This window comes from Coenobita brevimanus, chromosome 22, assembly GCF_032717465.1.
Source record: "Coenobita brevimanus isolate Jiangsu-jjx chromosome 22, ASM3271746v2, whole genome shotgun sequence".
NCBI lineage: Eukaryota > Metazoa > Arthropoda > Malacostraca > Decapoda > Coenobitidae > Coenobita > Coenobita brevimanus.
Window position 1 is genome coordinate 37006682 of NC_136975.1, and position 18421 is coordinate 37025102.

At 42.8% G+C, this 18421-nt stretch overlaps 1 protein-coding gene across 1 annotated transcript in view; it reads right to left on the minus strand.

Annotated features, from left to right (window-relative positions):
• Positions 1-8613: 8613 nt before the first annotated feature.
• The window catches only part of LOC145392382 (15-hydroxyprostaglandin dehydrogenase [NAD(+)]-like), a 103783-nt gene continuing 93975 nt past the window's right edge, over positions 8614-18421 (minus strand). The window contains exons 4-8 of the mRNA XM_080266784.1: positions 17654-17777; positions 16637-16743; positions 15274-15447; positions 13682-13836; positions 8614-12459 (exon numbers count right to left, since the gene is read on the minus strand). Of these exons, the coding sequence (XP_080122910.1) occupies positions 12345-12459; positions 13682-13836; positions 15274-15447; positions 16637-16743; positions 17654-17777 (675 nt within the window). The 3' untranslated portion in view covers positions 8614-12344. The remainder of the gene's footprint in view (positions 12460-13681; positions 13837-15273; positions 15448-16636; positions 16744-17653; positions 17778-18421) is intronic.

The following is an 18421-nucleotide window of genomic DNA, read 5'->3' on the forward strand; positions in this document are numbered from 1 at the left end:
CACGGGTCCTTAAGAGGCGGTGGTTGTACGGGCATTTGTTCATACATGTACATATGTGTGTGTGGGTGTGTGTGTTTGTGTGCCACGCGTGTAGGTGTGTGTGAACGTGTGCGTGCGTCAGGGTCCAGAGGCAAGCAAGCAGGTAGCAGTTTTTATTTTACTTTTTTGTTTACTTTCGCTGTCTGTTCTTGCTGCTTGCCCAGACTCCTGCGCCATCACCACACCTGCCGCCACAGACAGACACAACAGACAATAACAATAACAATAACCTCTTGTACAGTCGGGGACAAAACTTTACCTAATATTCACCAGTTCTACTTCTCAGTTTCTTCTGGCCAGCTAATATTCCTAAGCTGAGAGAGGTTTGGCATGTTTCTCTAGCCGTCTCTCTTTGATGCGATGTGTCAGGGAGTGAGGTGACGGACATGCCCTAAGTGTGAAGTAGACGACTTGGAACAGTGGGAGAACTTTTGCCCCTGACTGTGCACTACCATAACATAACCATACCCGAGATTTTAACCGATCTCGTGGGCAACTATCACACGGGAAGGTGACCACTATGTACTATTAGCATAAAGACTTCGATACAAAGAGAGAGAACTATCACACAGTAAAAAGTGACCACTATGTACTACTAGCATAAAGACTACATTACAAAGAGAGCGAGAGAGGGAGAGAAAGAGAGCGAGAGATTTTCACACGGCAAGGTGATCACCATGTACTACTAGCATCAAGACTAACTTACAAAGAGAGAGAGCGAGCGAGCTAGTTTTTCACACGGTAAGGTGATCACCATGTACTACTAGCATAAAGACTACGTTACAAAGAGAGAAAGAGAGAGCGCGAGAGATTTTCACACGGTAAAGTGACCACTACGCACTACTAGAGTAAAGGCTATTATTGTGCTACAACACGCTCACACTGCCAGGGCGGGCCTTGGGGACGTGGGTGGTTCCTTGGACTTCCTCCCCCCCTCCCCCCATCCCCCCCAAGTCCCACCACCCCTTGACACGGGTCACAGCCTGCGTGTCCACTTGAATATGGAAGTAAAGAGGTCAGACATCACACTAGTCTATTCATTTACCCTGCATCCCTGACAACTTATTTGTTTTCATCTTTTCTGCATGTCTTTTTACCCAGTAGAACTCTAGAGGGATGCTGAAGAGGGACGCCTTCAGGTGGTGGCACGAGTAGAACCGGATGATGAAGAGGTGCCCGATCATAGAAGAGTCCCTCAGCTGCTTTCCTGTCCCCCGAAAGGAAGAGGATTGACTGTAGAAGGGCAACTTTAGCCTGCAGTCTGCCGGGTTCACGTCCAGATAACCCTGGGGTCATCAAAAAAAACCTGAAGATGGCGAGATGTTTTTTCGTTTTTTTTTTTTTTCATTATTATTATTGAATCGTCTGAACGTTGGTGGAATAAAGTGGCACATTGTAGTGAAGGAGCTAAAGTTGGTTTTATTTCATCTGACGGAATTGGGTCACTCCCACAACTTGAATAATATGAAGTGGTTGCATGGAAGCCAATAAGCCTTAGTTATGAAGTAACAGTGAGTCTCCTTGACTACAAGTTAAATCAACTTTCCAGTCTGGCATTTGGCCATTAACCGAGCTGAAACGGGCGAGATTTGTGTCAGGTTACAACAAACGCGCTATAGTCCATTATGTACTTTTATAGCAGAACTTTTCAACCTAAGCTAGACCAAGGGGTGATCTAGTTCAGTATGGTGACACGGCGCCAGTGCTATCCCTCCTTCAGTGGAATAAAAGACCCATTAGCCTTAACATACATAAACCATCGAAACTCCCAGGCACAGAGGTGTTAAGCCTCGACAGATATCTGGCCAGAGTCTTCGAGTTTTTTGGTATATAAAATCACGCTCGAAATACCTAATAACGTAACGCCGAAGCCACTACCAGGAAACTATTAAATTCCAGATTTTTCCATCTTTTTTTCTTGTTTCTTAAAACGGTCTACCTCGAAAATGGCATAACTACTGACCTTGGTTTCTCACAAAGAAAATTCGTTCTACAGCATATAATTACGGTACTTGACAAAATCTCCCCCCCCCCCTTTTTCGGAGAAACGAGAATAAAGATAAATTTTAAACAAATATATGAAGATGTAGGGATGACACAGTGCCTAACACCAAAAGGAGTAGATAGATGTAGTATACCGGCCAGACAGAATGATCCAAGAAACGCATGTAACTTATTCCTCACATTTTTAAACCTCCAGTAAGTACCATTTCAATGTAACAATTATTATGCTTAAGTGCAATCAAAAGAAGAAGTGCCCCCATTATGTGATAACTGTTACTCTACCATGCAGCGCATAGAAGTATGCAGTTAGAATATAAGAGAGGGAAAGAATTGCATGCGCTAATTGTAGACTGAGGAAGATGGTTCCAGAGTTGGCCAGTAGCATCCATGAAACAGAGAGTATTGGCTGACTCTTGTATAATTCTTTTATCAGAACTTGCATACATTACGTGTAGGGGTGGCAAGATGTGATTAGAAGTTAGATCAAAGCTCTTGGGTCAGTATCATAAGTCTGGGTGAGGCGATATCTCGCGAATCCCTGTTCCGATTTCAAAAGAAATATGTCTGTACGTTGTACGTTAGGATGGGTATCAGTCAGCCGATTTTGATGCAGATGAGTCAATTATCAAGGTCACGGGGAAAGGTCAGACTCTGAGTGTGGCGTCTCTGTGCTCCCTGAGCATCCTTTCTAGTTTTATCAAGCAGTAAGATCGAAAAGTTTCTTAAAAAGCTGGATAAAATAATCTGGATGTAGCAGATGTATATTATAAAGAAAAAAAAAAAAAAAAAGAGCCACAGGATTGAAGCGTGTAACAAGAAGCAGATATGGTTGAGGCAGCCTACAGAGGTAAGGTCGGTAGATGTGAAAGGTAGGGCAGCAAGGCTATAAATAACGGTACATGGTGGTAGAGTAAGCTGCTACACCTCATATACCCACACCTCGCACTGCCACACCTCGCACTGCCACACCTCGCACTATCGCAACTGACACATCACACACACCTTACATTGCCATTCACACTGTTGCAACTAATACCTTACGCACATCACATTGCCTCGCCTCACACTGCCATGTCTCATACTGCCACACCTCACACTGCCACACCACAAACTACCATACCTTGCACTGCCACACTTCACAATACCACACTTCACTCGTACACTGCCTCAACTCACACAGTCTTAACTTACACCTTACATACGCTTTATACTACCTCACCCCTTAATGACGTCTCACACAGCCATACTTTACTCGCGCCTCACAGTGCAACACCTCCTTCTATCCTACCTCACACTGTCACATCTCACCTTGTCACAACGGACACTACTATACTCACTCTCTCTCTCTCTCTCTCATACCTGTTCTTGTCATATTTCACATTTGCCGCACCTCACACTGTCACACCTCTCATTGCCGCACCTTACACTGCCGTCTGGTAAATTACCAATATGCTAGGAATCGAACCAGGGACTCTCAGATGAGAGCCGGGCAGCATACCACTACACCACGACCAGGTAAAAGTTAACTCACGTTGTCACAATCTTGTAACCAACGTCCCTCCGCCCCCACTGTGGGCATCAAGAGGATGAGTTAACCCCCTGGCACTCGGGCAAGTAGATGCTTTTAATCTATCCCAAGCACTTACGGCAAGTCAGAATGAAGGGAGAAACCTGTACTGTACACAGGAAAAATCATCTGGTAAATTACCAATATGCTAGGAATCGAACCAGGGACTCTCAGATGAGAGCCGGGCAGCATATTGGTAATTTTACCAGATGATTTTTCCTGTGTACAGTACAGGTTTCTCCCTTCATTCTGACTTGCCGTAAGTGCTTGGGATAGATTAAAAGCATCTACTTGCCCGAGTGCCAGGGGGTTAACTCATCCTCTTGATGCCCACAGTGGGGGCGGAGGGACGTTGGTTACAAGATTGTGACAACGTGAGTTAACTTTTACCTGGTCGTGGTGTAGTGGTATGCTGCCCGGCTCTCATCTGAGAGTCCCTGGTTCGATTCCTAGCATATTGGTAATTTACCAGATGATTTTTCCTGTGTACAGTACAGGTTTCTCACTCATTCTGACTTGCCGTAAGTGCTTGGGATAGATTAAAAGCATCTACTTGCCCGAGTGCCAGGGGGTTAACTCATCCTCTTGATGCCCACAGTGGGGACGGAGGGACGTTGGTTACAAGATTGTGACAACGTGAGTTAACTTTTACCTGGTCGTGGTGTAGTGGTATGCTGCCCGGCTCTCATCTGAGAGTCCCTGGTTCGATTCCTAGCATATTGGTAATTTACCAGATGATTTTTCCTGTGTACAGTACAGGTTTCTCCCTTCATTCTGACTTGCCGTAAGTGCTTGGGATAGATTAAAAGCATCTACTTGCCCGAGTGCCAGGGGGTTAACTCATCCTCTTGATGCCCACAGTGGGGGCGGAGGGACGTTGGTTACAAGATTGTGACAACGTGAGTTAACTTTTACCTGGTCGTGGTGTAGTGGTATGCTGCCCGGCTCTCATCTGAGAGTCCCTGGTTCGATTCCTAGCATATTGGTAATTTACCAGATGATTTTTCCTGTGTACAGTACAGGTTTCTCCCTTCATTCTGACTTGCCGTAAGTGCTTGGGATAGATTAAAAGCATCTACTTGCCCGAGTGCCAGGGGGTTAACTCATCCTCTTGATGCCCACAGTGGGGGCGGAGGGACGTTGGTTACAAGATTGTGACAACGTGAGTTAACTTTTACCTGGTCGTGGTGTAGTGGTATGCTGCCCGGCTCTCATCTGAGAGTCCCTGGTTCGATTCCTAGCATATTGGTAATTTACCAGATGATTTTTCCTGTGTACAGTACAGGTTTCTCCCCCCTTTACACTGCCGTACTTCACACTATCATATCTCACTGTGCTATATATCACATTGTCACATCTCACACTGCCACACCTCGCATTGCCACACCTCACACTACTACATCTCACACTACCACATCTCACACTACCATTCCTCACACTGCCGCACCTCACACTCCCGCACCTCACTCTACCACACCTCACACTACAACACCTCACAATATCACACCTCACACTGCCACACCCCACATTGCCACACCCCACATTGCCACACCCCACATTGCCACACCTCACATTGCCACACCTCACATTGCCACACCTCTCACATGTCTCACTCTGACGCACTTCACATTACCACACCTCACACTGCCACGCCTTTCTGCCGCACCTCTCACTGCCACACCTAACATTACCACACCTCACATTGCCACACCTCACAGTGTCACACCTCATATTGCCACACCTTACACGCAGGTCACAGTGGCACACCTTACACGCACGTCACACTGCCACGCCTCGCTGACGAACCTCGCACTGCACACCTCTCACCGAAACATCTCACACTGACACACTTCACATTACCACACTTCACACTGTCACGCCTTTCTGCCGCACCTAGGAATGCCACATCCAACACCGCCACGCTTCACAGCATCATACCTCACGTCTAACCTAACTTAGCCAATAAACTAAACCTTCCTGGAAAAGAGAAAATGTCCAACTCGAGTATACGTAAGAAATTCACGTCTAGAACAGATTAAGAGAAGGCAGTATGGGGCAGAGGTGAGTTTTTGCAATGTTTAAGCGTCAAGGTCACTTTAACTTGACGTTCTCTTAGTTTGGTCATTGTCTCGAAACTGTAAAATCATATGTACTGCACTGTTGTCGAAAGTCACGCGTGTAAAATTTATTTATCATTTTACTATTGCTGTCACTGGATGGTTTTCTTCAAGATCGGAAGAACCTCCAGCAGTGAAGTAGATATTGAAATCTATCTCCAGCCCACTAGTTCAAAAATTCTCTTCAAAGCTGAATAATTTCGTCTGAGGATAGCAATGTATTAGCGATGTTAACCAGTCTCTTATTACCTCTTTGATGGACCAGGAGGCCAGAGACGAGACTACCGTGGTCCAGATCATTTAAGCCGTAGGAGACCATCGTACGCCCTAGTGGCGTTTTACAACGCAGAAAACCCTCCAGACACCCTTGGATTTGAACTGTGGTGCGTTGGGACACAGGTTCTACCTACCGAAACTCTAGCACTGTATTACTAAGTCGCCTCGGAGATCAAAGAAAAAAATAACGTTCTCGGGCTGAAAGAATTAACTACAAAACAAAACTGCACACAAGAATGACACACCATTAAATTTGTTTATGAACGGAGTCGAGTGAAAGTCAAATGACCCTGAGCGTCCTTGATTTTGGTGAACTTTGTTGAGTTCATCTTGAATTTTATCTTCTATTTCAGCTTGTTCTCGAACGAGTTTTTCGCGTTTATGATGATGCAGTGAAACCAGTTCAGTCCCGTTGCCAGGTTCAGGGAGACCTTTCGTAATTAAGAGTGTAATGGTGGTAGTTGGGGACGCTCACCATCCACTCACTCGATGTAGTGCTGTCCTCGGGTGTCTTCCCTTTCCTCTCCTCCGTTCTTTTCTTTCATCCTGTTCTGTCTTTCTTTCCTTCATTCTTTCCTCGTCCTTCTGTCTTCGGGTGACTCTACACCCCCTCTTCTGTCTTTCTTTCCTTCATTCTTTCCATTTCCTTCTACCTGTGGGTGACTCTACACTGAGTGACAAGCCAGATGGTTTTCTGTACACCAGGAAACCATTTACTACGCTGGGTGGTAACTATATACCCACATTTTGGCGCCTGGTGGTTTAGTGGGTAATTACGGCGCTCCAGTCGGATTGAGCCGGTGAAGGTTTATATCCAAGGGGTAATTGGGGGTTATTGCTCATGTAATGCCACTCAGGGATGAATGAGGCTGGTCACTTTCATCTTAAATGTCACGACCAATTGCTTAGCCCCGGGCTCCTACGCTCCTCATGGGGCAACGCAGGAATTGATGATGGATGGTTGGATGAAAGAAATAATCTACAATAACCCCTTCAGGGCAAGAGGTCTTCTTGAGTTGAATTAAAACAAGGAAGACGTGCAGTTCTTGCCGCCACCATACGATTTTATTCAAATTACGAGAGTCATCTGGTAGTGAAGGAATTGCAAATTCCATTAACTCCTATACCGTACTATGAGAAATCTAATCCTAACTGCATAAAAACATCTGGCGGTTACGAGAACTCAATGAAGATGGCGTCATCGTACTAAAGGGGTCAAAATTTTACTTCATTTCCACTGGCATAAATCATCATCATCATCATCATCATCATTATCATATCATTGTTATTCTCATCACCACCACCACCACCATCATCATCATCATCCGTCATCGGACATATCCATCATCATCCATCATTCTACATCGTCATCATCAATCATCGGTATGTCCCTTATTCCCGGCTAAAGGTGAGATGAAGTAGGATCTCAAAACAAGGACAGAGAAAACATAAAATTGGGAAAACTTTCAAAAATCATAAAATTGAGAGAACTATGAATACCACTCCAATTGAGCGAGTCCACACAGTCATCCACACATCATTCAGGTCTTCGGACTCGTGGCTGCACCTCACGGACCTAACCATCAGCACATAAGATTTTTGTTTCATAGATGCACATCACTTACACGTACCATATACTCTCATTCTGCTATCAAGTAAAAAAAAAAAGGGGGGGGGGAATGTCAGGCCTTTGTGTACAGTAGTGCTTCTCCGTACATAACTCACTACCCATTTCGATTCCTTGTCATTTCCATAGCTTGAACGTTTTTCCTTGCTTTCTCCCACGCAGATTCACCGTATCCGTTTTTCATTACGTGCCACGTCTCCTCAGACTTGCACGTACTGTATAACCATTTGACAACCCTGTCTATATCCGTTCTCTCCAAATGGCCGTGCAATCTCAGGGCACTCTCTACTGCCCTCTTATATACTGTACATATGAACAGATCCCTTTATTCCACACCTTTAACGGATCATAAATTCTTATCGTAAACACTCTACTCTCAGTGTTCACACTCCGTAATGTTCCTGTTACCACTGCTGTTATCCCCCATAGGGAGGGGGTATGGGAAGAATACTTCCCCAGTATCTCTGCTTGTCGTAAGAGGCCACTATAAGAGACCTTTTTGTCTCCATTCTTTCTCTCCTTACTGTTCTCTTCTCTTCTGTCCTACGTGTCTTCTTGATATTTCCATGTTTCTTCCGGCCTTTATTTTCCCTCTACTCCTACAGTGCCATGTAGCCATATAATGGCTTGGTGCTAATTTTTCATTATTCCTTCCTTCCATGCTCTAACTCACTGCATTTTACACCTATCATACCAAACTTTCAGACCAGTACATTAATATAAACCTTAACACTTTCATGTCATCCTCTTCTAGCCTCCCATACTCACCCAGTTGTTTCGTATCAACATCTTAATAACATCAGTCACTTCTCCTCGTTGAGCCACCTAACTCTCCACACTCTGTGCACTTTTAACCCACGATAATTGCTCTCGAATTACTTATACCCGTTTACCAGCTCAAGTCCATCTCCAGTCAGCAAGATATCACACTGAAAATTACCATCTTTCTCAACAGCTACCACAGAGGATATTAAAACAACTACTGCATATGATAAAGTAATATATTACTATCAAGAAGACGTAGATACAAAGTTACAAAAGCTACCGTGTAAGACTACATCAGCAAAATAATGTAGACTATCCTTATCCATCGAAATCCTAAGGGGACAGGGTTCCTTCAGAAATTTCCGTTTGCTTGATAATTCTTAGTAGAAACATTATTCTTATATTTTTATTCACACTATGGTTTTTCTGTATGAATCGCCAAATGATAGTGAATAATTTATGCTTATTAAACCAAAAGTTACAGTAGTGATGAAAAAATATCAATTTCGGGTTTCAAAATATTAAGGACGTGAGCGTAAAGTTAAATAGTTTGTTGACTACCAAAACTAGTTCATCTCTTAACCCCGTGATATTGTTTTCAATTTATTCTTACTACCTCCACACAGTTTCATTCACTTTAAGATAATTTTGTTCTTAACGAGTTATAACTTCCAGTACTCCCCCTCCCCTTTTTTTTTTTTTTTACAGAGGATTTCCCTTAAGATTAATAGATTCGTTGGAGGCAGAAAGAAATAATAAAAGGTCATCGGATTGAAAGGACACAAGGGAAGACTAAAACACAGATACCAAACGACACATTCATATATTCACATTAACACTGAGGCATAGTCTCGTTGAGTTAGAAGGCTCCCTAGCATCTCTTCTTTATCGATTCATTCTACCTATTACACTTCAATATTCTCCTTGTGTCTTTTATATATTTTCAGGTTATACGGACTTGATTTTCATGAATACTATATGAGAGAATACTAATGCTTGCAATGTAGAGAAAACAAGTACGGAAGAAGTACGATAGTATGGTCACTTGAACTCTGAGGTTTCGTACTTAGGGAGCATCCACACGTGTGCCCGAACAAGCGCTGGCAACATGCAAGGGCGCGTCCACACGTGCTGTCGAACATATGTTGGGAACATGTGTGCAGCGGTATTTGGACAGGTGTTTGCAAATATGTTTCAGTGCAGCTTCGAACACTGGGAGAAGAGGCGATGGGATAAGTGTGTCCATACCAGGCAGCTGAGACTTCATCATGATGTTGCCAACATGATCGGGACCCTGCTGTTCCCAACATGGTTGTAGCGCGTTCGTTACTGTGTTGGTTACATGTTGCCAGCACTTGTTGACGCACACGTATGGACGCGCACTGAGTAACACAGCTGCCCAGGCCATAGGTTGTTTGTGTCATTATTATTATTATTATTATTATTACTATTTATTATTATTATTATTATTATTCACAGTGAAGATGAACTAATTATTTTGGCACATATTAATGAGCTTCAGTAATAAAATGGCATCGGTTTGCCTGATTCATACATTCATTGGGAAGAACTGACGCGTACAGAAGGCAGGGTTAGGGGGTGGGAGCTGCACCTCTTCTATAGCGATTTATCTCACATATTGCACATTAATATCCTCCTGTATGTCACTGATACAAACTGTGTCGATGTTGATACAATATAAATAACATACAAGAAAATACTGAGATGTATTATTGAAAATAAAGTGCTAATGAAAAGGTGATTCGAAGCTCCTGTAACATACAACACAGGATATATTCAAATGCAATCTGTTCAGTCGTGTAGGCTGGGGTAATATATGAGGAACCAGTTTCACACGACGTACGACGTTCTAGTATCTCCACATCTCACTGTCATCAACATTACGTCTAGAACTGAAACACAGAATGCCCTGAACGTGTGAAACTGGCTGTTTTGCGTCCAACATATATCCCTAGCCGATTGGACAATAATACTTCAGAATATGTCCCACCTCAGCGTGGCAGTGCCTTTACATGGAACGATTTATGACATACTGCCTGGGAATCTCAGCACTTTTTTCTACACCTTTTATATATCATCTCTTTTCCTCTCTCTTGTTTACCCGTCTCCGCCTCGGAGAGGCTCGGGGACGGGTGTTGTTTTCACTCGGTTTGTCTGTCTATCTGTCTGTCAGCAATGTTACGTGAAAACTACTAGTACGATTTTGACTAAATTACAGGGATGGTGGGCTATGACCTTCTGATCACCTGATTAAATTTTGGGCCAAATTGGGCCAAGGCCCAGGCTGTAGGCCCAAAAATGAAAAAAAAAAAAAAAAAAAAATTTAAATATTTTTTTCGCCATAACTCCTTTCAAATTCGTCATATCGCCATAAAACCAAAACCTAAAGGTGCATCTTTCAAAATCAACATCCCATAACATGCCTCATTACATCAGGGGGGTCACCCTTCAGTTAGCGGTAGGGGGTCAGTGTCAGATGGGTCGGGTCTAAACTTTCATCGTCAATTTTCACCCGATTTACTCCAAATTTGATATGTGACATCTTTGACTACATATACTGTTGTGTATATACGCCAGCACTAAAATGACTGCCGAGGACGGGTTTGCTGTGCCTTGGCACCGCTTTTTGTTATTTTTTTATCACTAATAAATCTGTTCGTTGCTATGAATGCACTCGATTTTTTTTTTTTTTTTTTTTTTTTTTTTTTTTTTTTTTGCTAATGGCAGACGGCTTTATTTAGCTGTGAGAAATCCTGATTTGTCAGACGGTTATATTCTGTCTCTCCTAATGTGTTTACTACAGTGGATGTATTTGGGATATTAACGCAGGCTAATACCAGATGGTTTTATCCATCTTAGAGACATACTGGTAGTCAGTTGGAAAAGCTACACAAGAAGATTAAAATAATTACCTTACACACACACACACACACACACACACACACACACACACAACGATCTGTAGCTCCCGATATTAGCACATAAACTAGCTTAGACAATAATATATTAGTCTTTACCGTCCCAGTGTATGACAATTCCTCAACAAAATAATGATGCTTTAATTGCAGAACTCGATTAGAGGGACCATGGTACACTATTCACCCCAAAAGAAAATAATCCATCCTTTATTGAGTGGAAAATTTAAAAGATGCTAACAGTTTAATAAGTGGTATGACACCCATGCATCTAACTGACCACTCAGATACTTTAAAAATGGGACAAAAGAACAGATCTAAAATAGTTGACTTGAAATGGACCATTTGCATCAGAGTAGCTCAAAAATGCTAGAGTTAAAACAGTGTGTACAGAGAGAGAGAGAGAGAGAGAGAGAGAGAGAGGGGGGGGGCATAAACTGGGTAGATGCATATATGACTCAGCGTCATTGCGTCAAAGTATATCCGGATGGGGTGGTTTCATAGCAGTGGACATGGGACAGAATGGTTGCATCGACACACACAGTTATATAACTGGATGGCGGTATCAGTGTGGGTTGAGATAACAGGAAGATTAACTCGACATTAACTTGGAAGAAAGTGGGTGAGTCATGTCTGATCTGTGATGGGTTTAAATATAGACTTAGGGGATGCGTCAGGGCACTAAAGACACCTACATAAACTTTGAATAGGAGTTGCGCTGAGTTTCATCTCATACGGACCTGGTAATTTCCAGGAGCATGGTGTAAAATTTAACAAGTGAATCCGCGAGAACCCACTTTAGTACAGCTGCGTCAAAGTAACCTTAGAATAGAACAGGGCAGCAGCTGTAAGTTTAATCCAGGACGAATTTCACAGACGTGGAACAAGGGAGGTTGCTTCGTTTTATTATTTAGGGTGGGTTCCATAGACTTGGAATTAGGCGTTTGCGTGAGGTTGGTTTGGAGTAAGGTTTGGTGGGTGTAGAATTTGGCGAGTGCGTCGGTGCGAACACACTACGGTATGGACGCATCAACGTAGTACGGCTCCTTGTCAGCCTCTACACTCATGCAGCCGCCATTCTTGCCCTCCTCCAGCAGCTGGATCAGGGCATTCGCTACCGTCTCAACCCTGCGGGAAGGTAAGTGTCTGTCAGACTGGTGAGAGTCAGGGGTGGTATCTCTCATAATTTTATTATTATTATTTATTATTATTATTATTGTTATTTTTATTATTATTATTATTATTATTATTATTATTATATATAATTATTATTATTATTATATTATATAATTATTATTATTATTACATTAGAACTGGAGACATGGACTGTTTTGAATTCCCTGTCTTTGTCCTCCAAGCAAAACAAAATTGCTTAGGATATATTTTTGTCATAACTAATCTTTCTTTCTGCAAGAAGAGCCCGAGACATGGAAAGAATTCTGCTTTTACTTTCTTTTTTGCATCTAGCAACACTACTTAGGGTTTTTTTTTTTTTCCTCGTAACTAGCATTTGTTTCTGCAGGAGGAACCAGAGACATGGGAAGATTTGATCCTCTCCTTTTCCTGGCTTTAAAAGCACATTGTACTGTAGTTAAGACAGAATTGGTCATATATTTGTTTGTGAATCCTGGCCCAGATTGGTGACAGTTCAAGTGGTAATATGGATCAGTAACTGTCGGGGAGAAATCATATCAGTGAAAAACATTTAATGATGTATATATTAAATAAGGAATTCTCAGTTGTAATTAGATTAGTGAATATTACACAGAAAATGTAGATAAGCTAGGTAATTATTTAATAGTGATTAAATCTGTAAAAAATAATAAATTATGAAGATCAGCAAAATCAGTGACAGTCACCAGTGATCAGATCAAGAAGAACATAGCCAGTGTAAATGAGTTTGTTCAGTAATTATCGCCCTTAAATCAGTCGGTAAAAGTTCAGTGGAATGAGGAACAGTCCGATCAATAATTTACTCTTGACGTACTTTAGATCTAACTTAATGAAACAGTATCAGTGAGAATCATATGAATACAATAATATGCTAGATGAATAACTAACAAGAGCAGTTAGATTGGTTAGAACCTGGTAAGTTAATGAGAAAGTAAAAAAAATTGTGTTTATAACTATAGTCTACATTCCACTTGTTTTTTCATCTAGCGAGCTTCAATTTACATAAGCCACAGAGTCATTTCCATCACACTTCCGACGTATCACCATCAGAGATATTATGGTGACATTTTTACATATCATCTTCATCATATTCACGTCCATCGTATTCCAGACATATCACCAACAAAGAAATTATGGTGACTTTTTGGAGTTACAGTATCATCTCCATCATACTTACGTTATCTTTTTCAATTTGCGTGAGAATTGTGGTAAGGCCTGTGCCACCTCTGGGGAGAAGACGTGCTTGAGGGAGCTGGCCAGGAAATCTGTGTCGACCAGGGTAGGGCACAGCACCTGCACCCTCACGCCACTGATTTTGAAGTGGAAGTCATGCTGCAGGAAGGTGTGGTGAGGTTATACTGGGTTTTGTATATTGTTTTGAGTTACACTTGGTAGGGTTGATTTAGAATAGGCTAAATTAGGCTGAGTTTGATTCGACTGGGATGGATTGGGTTGAGTTAGACTAGATTAGGTTAGGCTAAGTCTGATTTGATTGAGATGGGTTGGTTTGGCTGGTGTTTGGTTGGACTGGATTAGGTTGAGCTGGACTAACTAATACTTTGTTGGCAGTGTGTGAGTTGACCGGGTTGGGTTGGTTGAGTATGATTGAATTGGACTGGACATTTTTTCCATAGAACCGTAGCACCAGATTTAGTAAAATCAAGAAGTCTAGGTGATATATATTTTACTTAATCGAGTCCCAAGGATATATTAAACTGGTAAAACTCTTGTTCATATTGTACGCCTTATTATACACTGTTAATATTTGGAGTGTCCAGAGAATGTGCCCACCCTAGGGGAGATGGATGCCCCTGCCCTTCGTAGTCCTGGATCACCCTAGGGAAAGGTGTAGCACCCATTAACCCGCCAAAAGCTAGTAGATGGATGGTTACCATCGTCCTGGGAGATACTGCCATGGGAGTACAGTATTTTGAATACAAGTACTGATTTTATTCATTTAAAAAAATAAATAAACTTTTCATTTTCTTTTTACAGGTGCCCGATGTTCTTACAGTGAATGCTGTTGCTGTTCGAGTTACTGAGTAAGTAAATATTTCTAATCATATAGTTTCTTTCATGTATTGTATGAAGTTCATTCTTTTGTCTGGATTGATAAAAGTAACTGACACACACACACACACACACTTCTGTGGGAATATAAGTATTTTCAAACGTTTCATCAAGTGTTAATAGTTGCATAACGTTTATAATTCCCTGTTCCCGCATCTCTTCCACTCCATATAGACTAGTAATGGAAAAGGCAGGTTGGGATGATGATGATGATGATGATGATGGTGATATTCTTTTTTGAGAGACTGTGCCATTCTCATTGACAACTCATACCTCTCGCCATCCTATTTACTTTAAGCTCATCACTGTCTCTCACCCACATCTCCCAACCACCTACTCATTAACCCTTCTACTTTCCCCCACACCCACACTCCCTTCCACACCCCTCCACTCCACCGACACCCCCTTCACTCCACCGACACCCCCTCCACTCCACCGACACCCCCTCCACTCCACCGACACCCCCTCCACTCCCCCACACCTCCTCCACTCCCCCACACCCCCTCCACTTCCATCCCTACACCCCCTCCACTTCCATCCCTACACCCCCTCCACTTCCTTCCCTACACCCCCTCCATTCCCCACACCCCTACACCTCCACTTTCCAAACCCCCGACCCTCCCACACTTTCACTTCCACACTACCTCCATTCCCCCAACCCCCACACTTCTACTCACACTCCCCCCAGTCCCCACTCACCCCCAAAGAGCGCGATAATGCGACAATGCCGCTCTTGGTGGCGGCGTAGGCGGGTCCAAATGGGTTCGGTCTGAGAGCCGCAATGCTGGAGATATTTACCACAGTGCCCCCTGGTCCGCCCTTGTTGGTCCCCATGCGCTCCAGAGCTAGGTAGGTCCCTCGAATACACCCGCCCTGTGAGAGAGTGAGTTAGAAAGACAGAATTAGAGAGAGAGAGAGAGAGAGAGAGAGAGAGAGAGAGAGAGAGATGTGGGGAAGAGGTGTTAGAGATGGGAAAGAGGGGAAGGAGTGTTAGAGATGGGAGGGAGGGAGGGAGGGAAGGGAAGATAGCTAGAGGGAGAGAGGAAAGGAGGGAAAGGGAGAGGGAGACGGGTCTGGAATGAAGGAGTAAAAGAAGGGAGAGGGGGGAGTGGCAAACTAAAGAGGAGGAGGAGGAAGATACTAAGAATAAATGGATTATAGAAGACATGCTAATGCATGCCCGCGAAAATTTGTTGGTCTAATAGCCTTTCCATTGTAAAATGTTTAAAATAACATTATCTTTGTTTCCATACCGTTATTGAGTCCACAGTGACCAATTCAGATAAAAATGCACAATAATAATTTTCGCGCGTCCCGTCGAGCGATCGCCATTTTTTTTTCTTCCCTTGACACTCCCTGGAAAGAATTAGGTCGATACCTGTCACCGTTCCCGTGAAAGAAACGAACAAAAGCACAGACAGGCACACACATACACAGCTTGAAGATAATAATAGTTTTTAAAAACATATAAAAATGTATATTATGATAATGACAATAATCTGACAGAAATAAAAGTAAGGACTGTACGAGTAAATACGTTAAGAAATATGTAGTGAATGCTGTATAATTTCAGGCTGTACCCAATAAAAAAATGACATCTGATGTAACAATAGCCTAATGTAACAGCATTTACACGTATACAAGTGCTTCCTTTAAGTTGGTTACAGGAGTTGAAATTTTTACCGAGTTGGGTGATACATATAACCAGCATGTGGACGCGTGTTAATCTGATGGACTATAGTATCGGATGTGGTCTCTAAGGGTTCGCGTCCAAGGGGTGGTCAGGGTTTCATGAACTCATATGCCACATAATTCCATTCAGGAAAGTTACTGATCACACTCGCCATAAATGTAGGGACAAAATACTCTAGCAAAAGTAGCATGATAACAGTAATAGTAGAATGACTGCATTGCTAAAGTATCATCAGTAGTAGAATGAAGCAGTATAATAATGATAATTCAAAGGTTTAGTAGCACAATTATAGAACGATAATAATAGAATCAAAAAAGTTTTAAAATAATTATGGATTAGTAATTGTACGATAATATAAGAAAGACTTACTAGGTTAACGTCGATGGTAAGTTTCCAGTTCTGCTCGTTGCCCACGCCAGCGTTGTTAATGAGTAGGGTCACGGGGCCGAGCTTGTCTGTTGCACTGTCCCACGCGCCTGGTGTGAGAAAAATTGAATGTGGGTGAGTTTGTGTGTGTGTGTGTGTGTGTGTGTGTGTGTGTGTGTGTGTGTGTGTGTGTGTGTGTGTGTGAAAGAGAGAGAGAGAGAGAGAGAGAGAGAGAGAGGAGGTGTGGGTGAGGGAGAAAAATATAAAAGAAGAGGGGTATGTCACAATTGAAATGACCTTGTATTATTGTGGCATATAAAAAGTGCAAGATAATTCACTGGTGGTATACAGAGAGAGACAGACGGTGAGGCGTGGAGAGACTGCAGTAGGGCACAGAAAATGAGATGCAGAGTGCGACACAGTGAGGTAGATAGTGAGACAGAGTGAGACAGATAGTGAGAGACAGGGTGAGAGAAAGCGAGGGTGAGATAAGTTGGAGGTAAAAGTTCATTTGCTATTCCAATACGTCTGTCACTCTTCTCCCTCATGCATCATATCAAACAGTATCATCCATGGGCAGAGAAACCATACCAGGCCCCTCTTAGATTAAGCGATTTAGCCAGCAGAGGAGAGAGAGAAATAGGTGAAATATTAGGCGCACTTTTGTCCATGACTGTACATACATGGAATGGGACATACAGTGAGCACCAAAAAGTAAGCCACGCGAAACATACAATAATACGTGGATTAAGAAAGATAGAGTGTGTGAGAGAGAGAGAGAGGGGGGGGATACAGACAAAATTAATGAGACTGTGAGATTGTTAGCTTTATGCAGTGACATTAAACCACACACACAGTGAGTGATACAAGCCTCGTCATTTATGGGTTTATATATTTATTATTTTTTAATTTATTATCGTCATCATTACAACCAGTGCCATTAAATTCCATAGTCCTCTCCCTCTCTCTCTCTCTCTCTCTCTCTCTCTCTCTCTCTCTCTCTCTCTCTCTCTCACCTACCTTTAAAATCCTCATCCTTGGTCACGTCACACACAACAAAGTGTACATTATCAGCACCGTGTGTAGCCTGTAGCTCTTGTAGTGTCTTTGCCCCTTCTGTGCCGTCTATGTCAGCGAGGCAGACCTGGGGGAGAGGAGAGTGAGTGAGTGAGTGAGAGTGGGAGGGAGGAGAAGATAGCGAGTTAGAGAGGGAAGATGGTAAGAGAGGCAAGGGAAAAACGGAGCCGGGCGAGGAAGGGAGTGGGATAGGGGAGGAAGGAAGGAAGGGAGGGTGGGGTGAGGCAGAGAGAGAGAGAGAGACTAGAAGCGAGGAAGGGAGGGCGGGAGAAGGGTAGAGAATAAAAGACGAAGAAATGTGAGGAACTGAAGGAGGGGCAGAGGTGGTGATGCAACTGGGATAAGGACTGACATTAGGTCAAGTGAATCAAGGAGTGACTTAAGGAGGGAGGGAGGGAGGTGAGGAAGTCAGGGTAAGAGGGATTGTACAAGTTTAAAAATGAGAAAGTGGGTAATTAAGTAAATGATTAAGTTAGTGAGCAAGGTAATAATGAATGAATGATTGCTGATTAAGCCGTTTAATATCGAGACAGATTGTACGAGTATATTAGCAACATGTAAAAATCATTGTAATGTTAACGTGCGCAATGCAAAAATAAACCGGTAAGAGTGAGATGCTAAGGGAGTCTCCTGACCTACGAATATACAGCTTTAGAGTATCACACACACACACACCGGAGTTACCAAAATAGAATTATTAGATCGTCCACC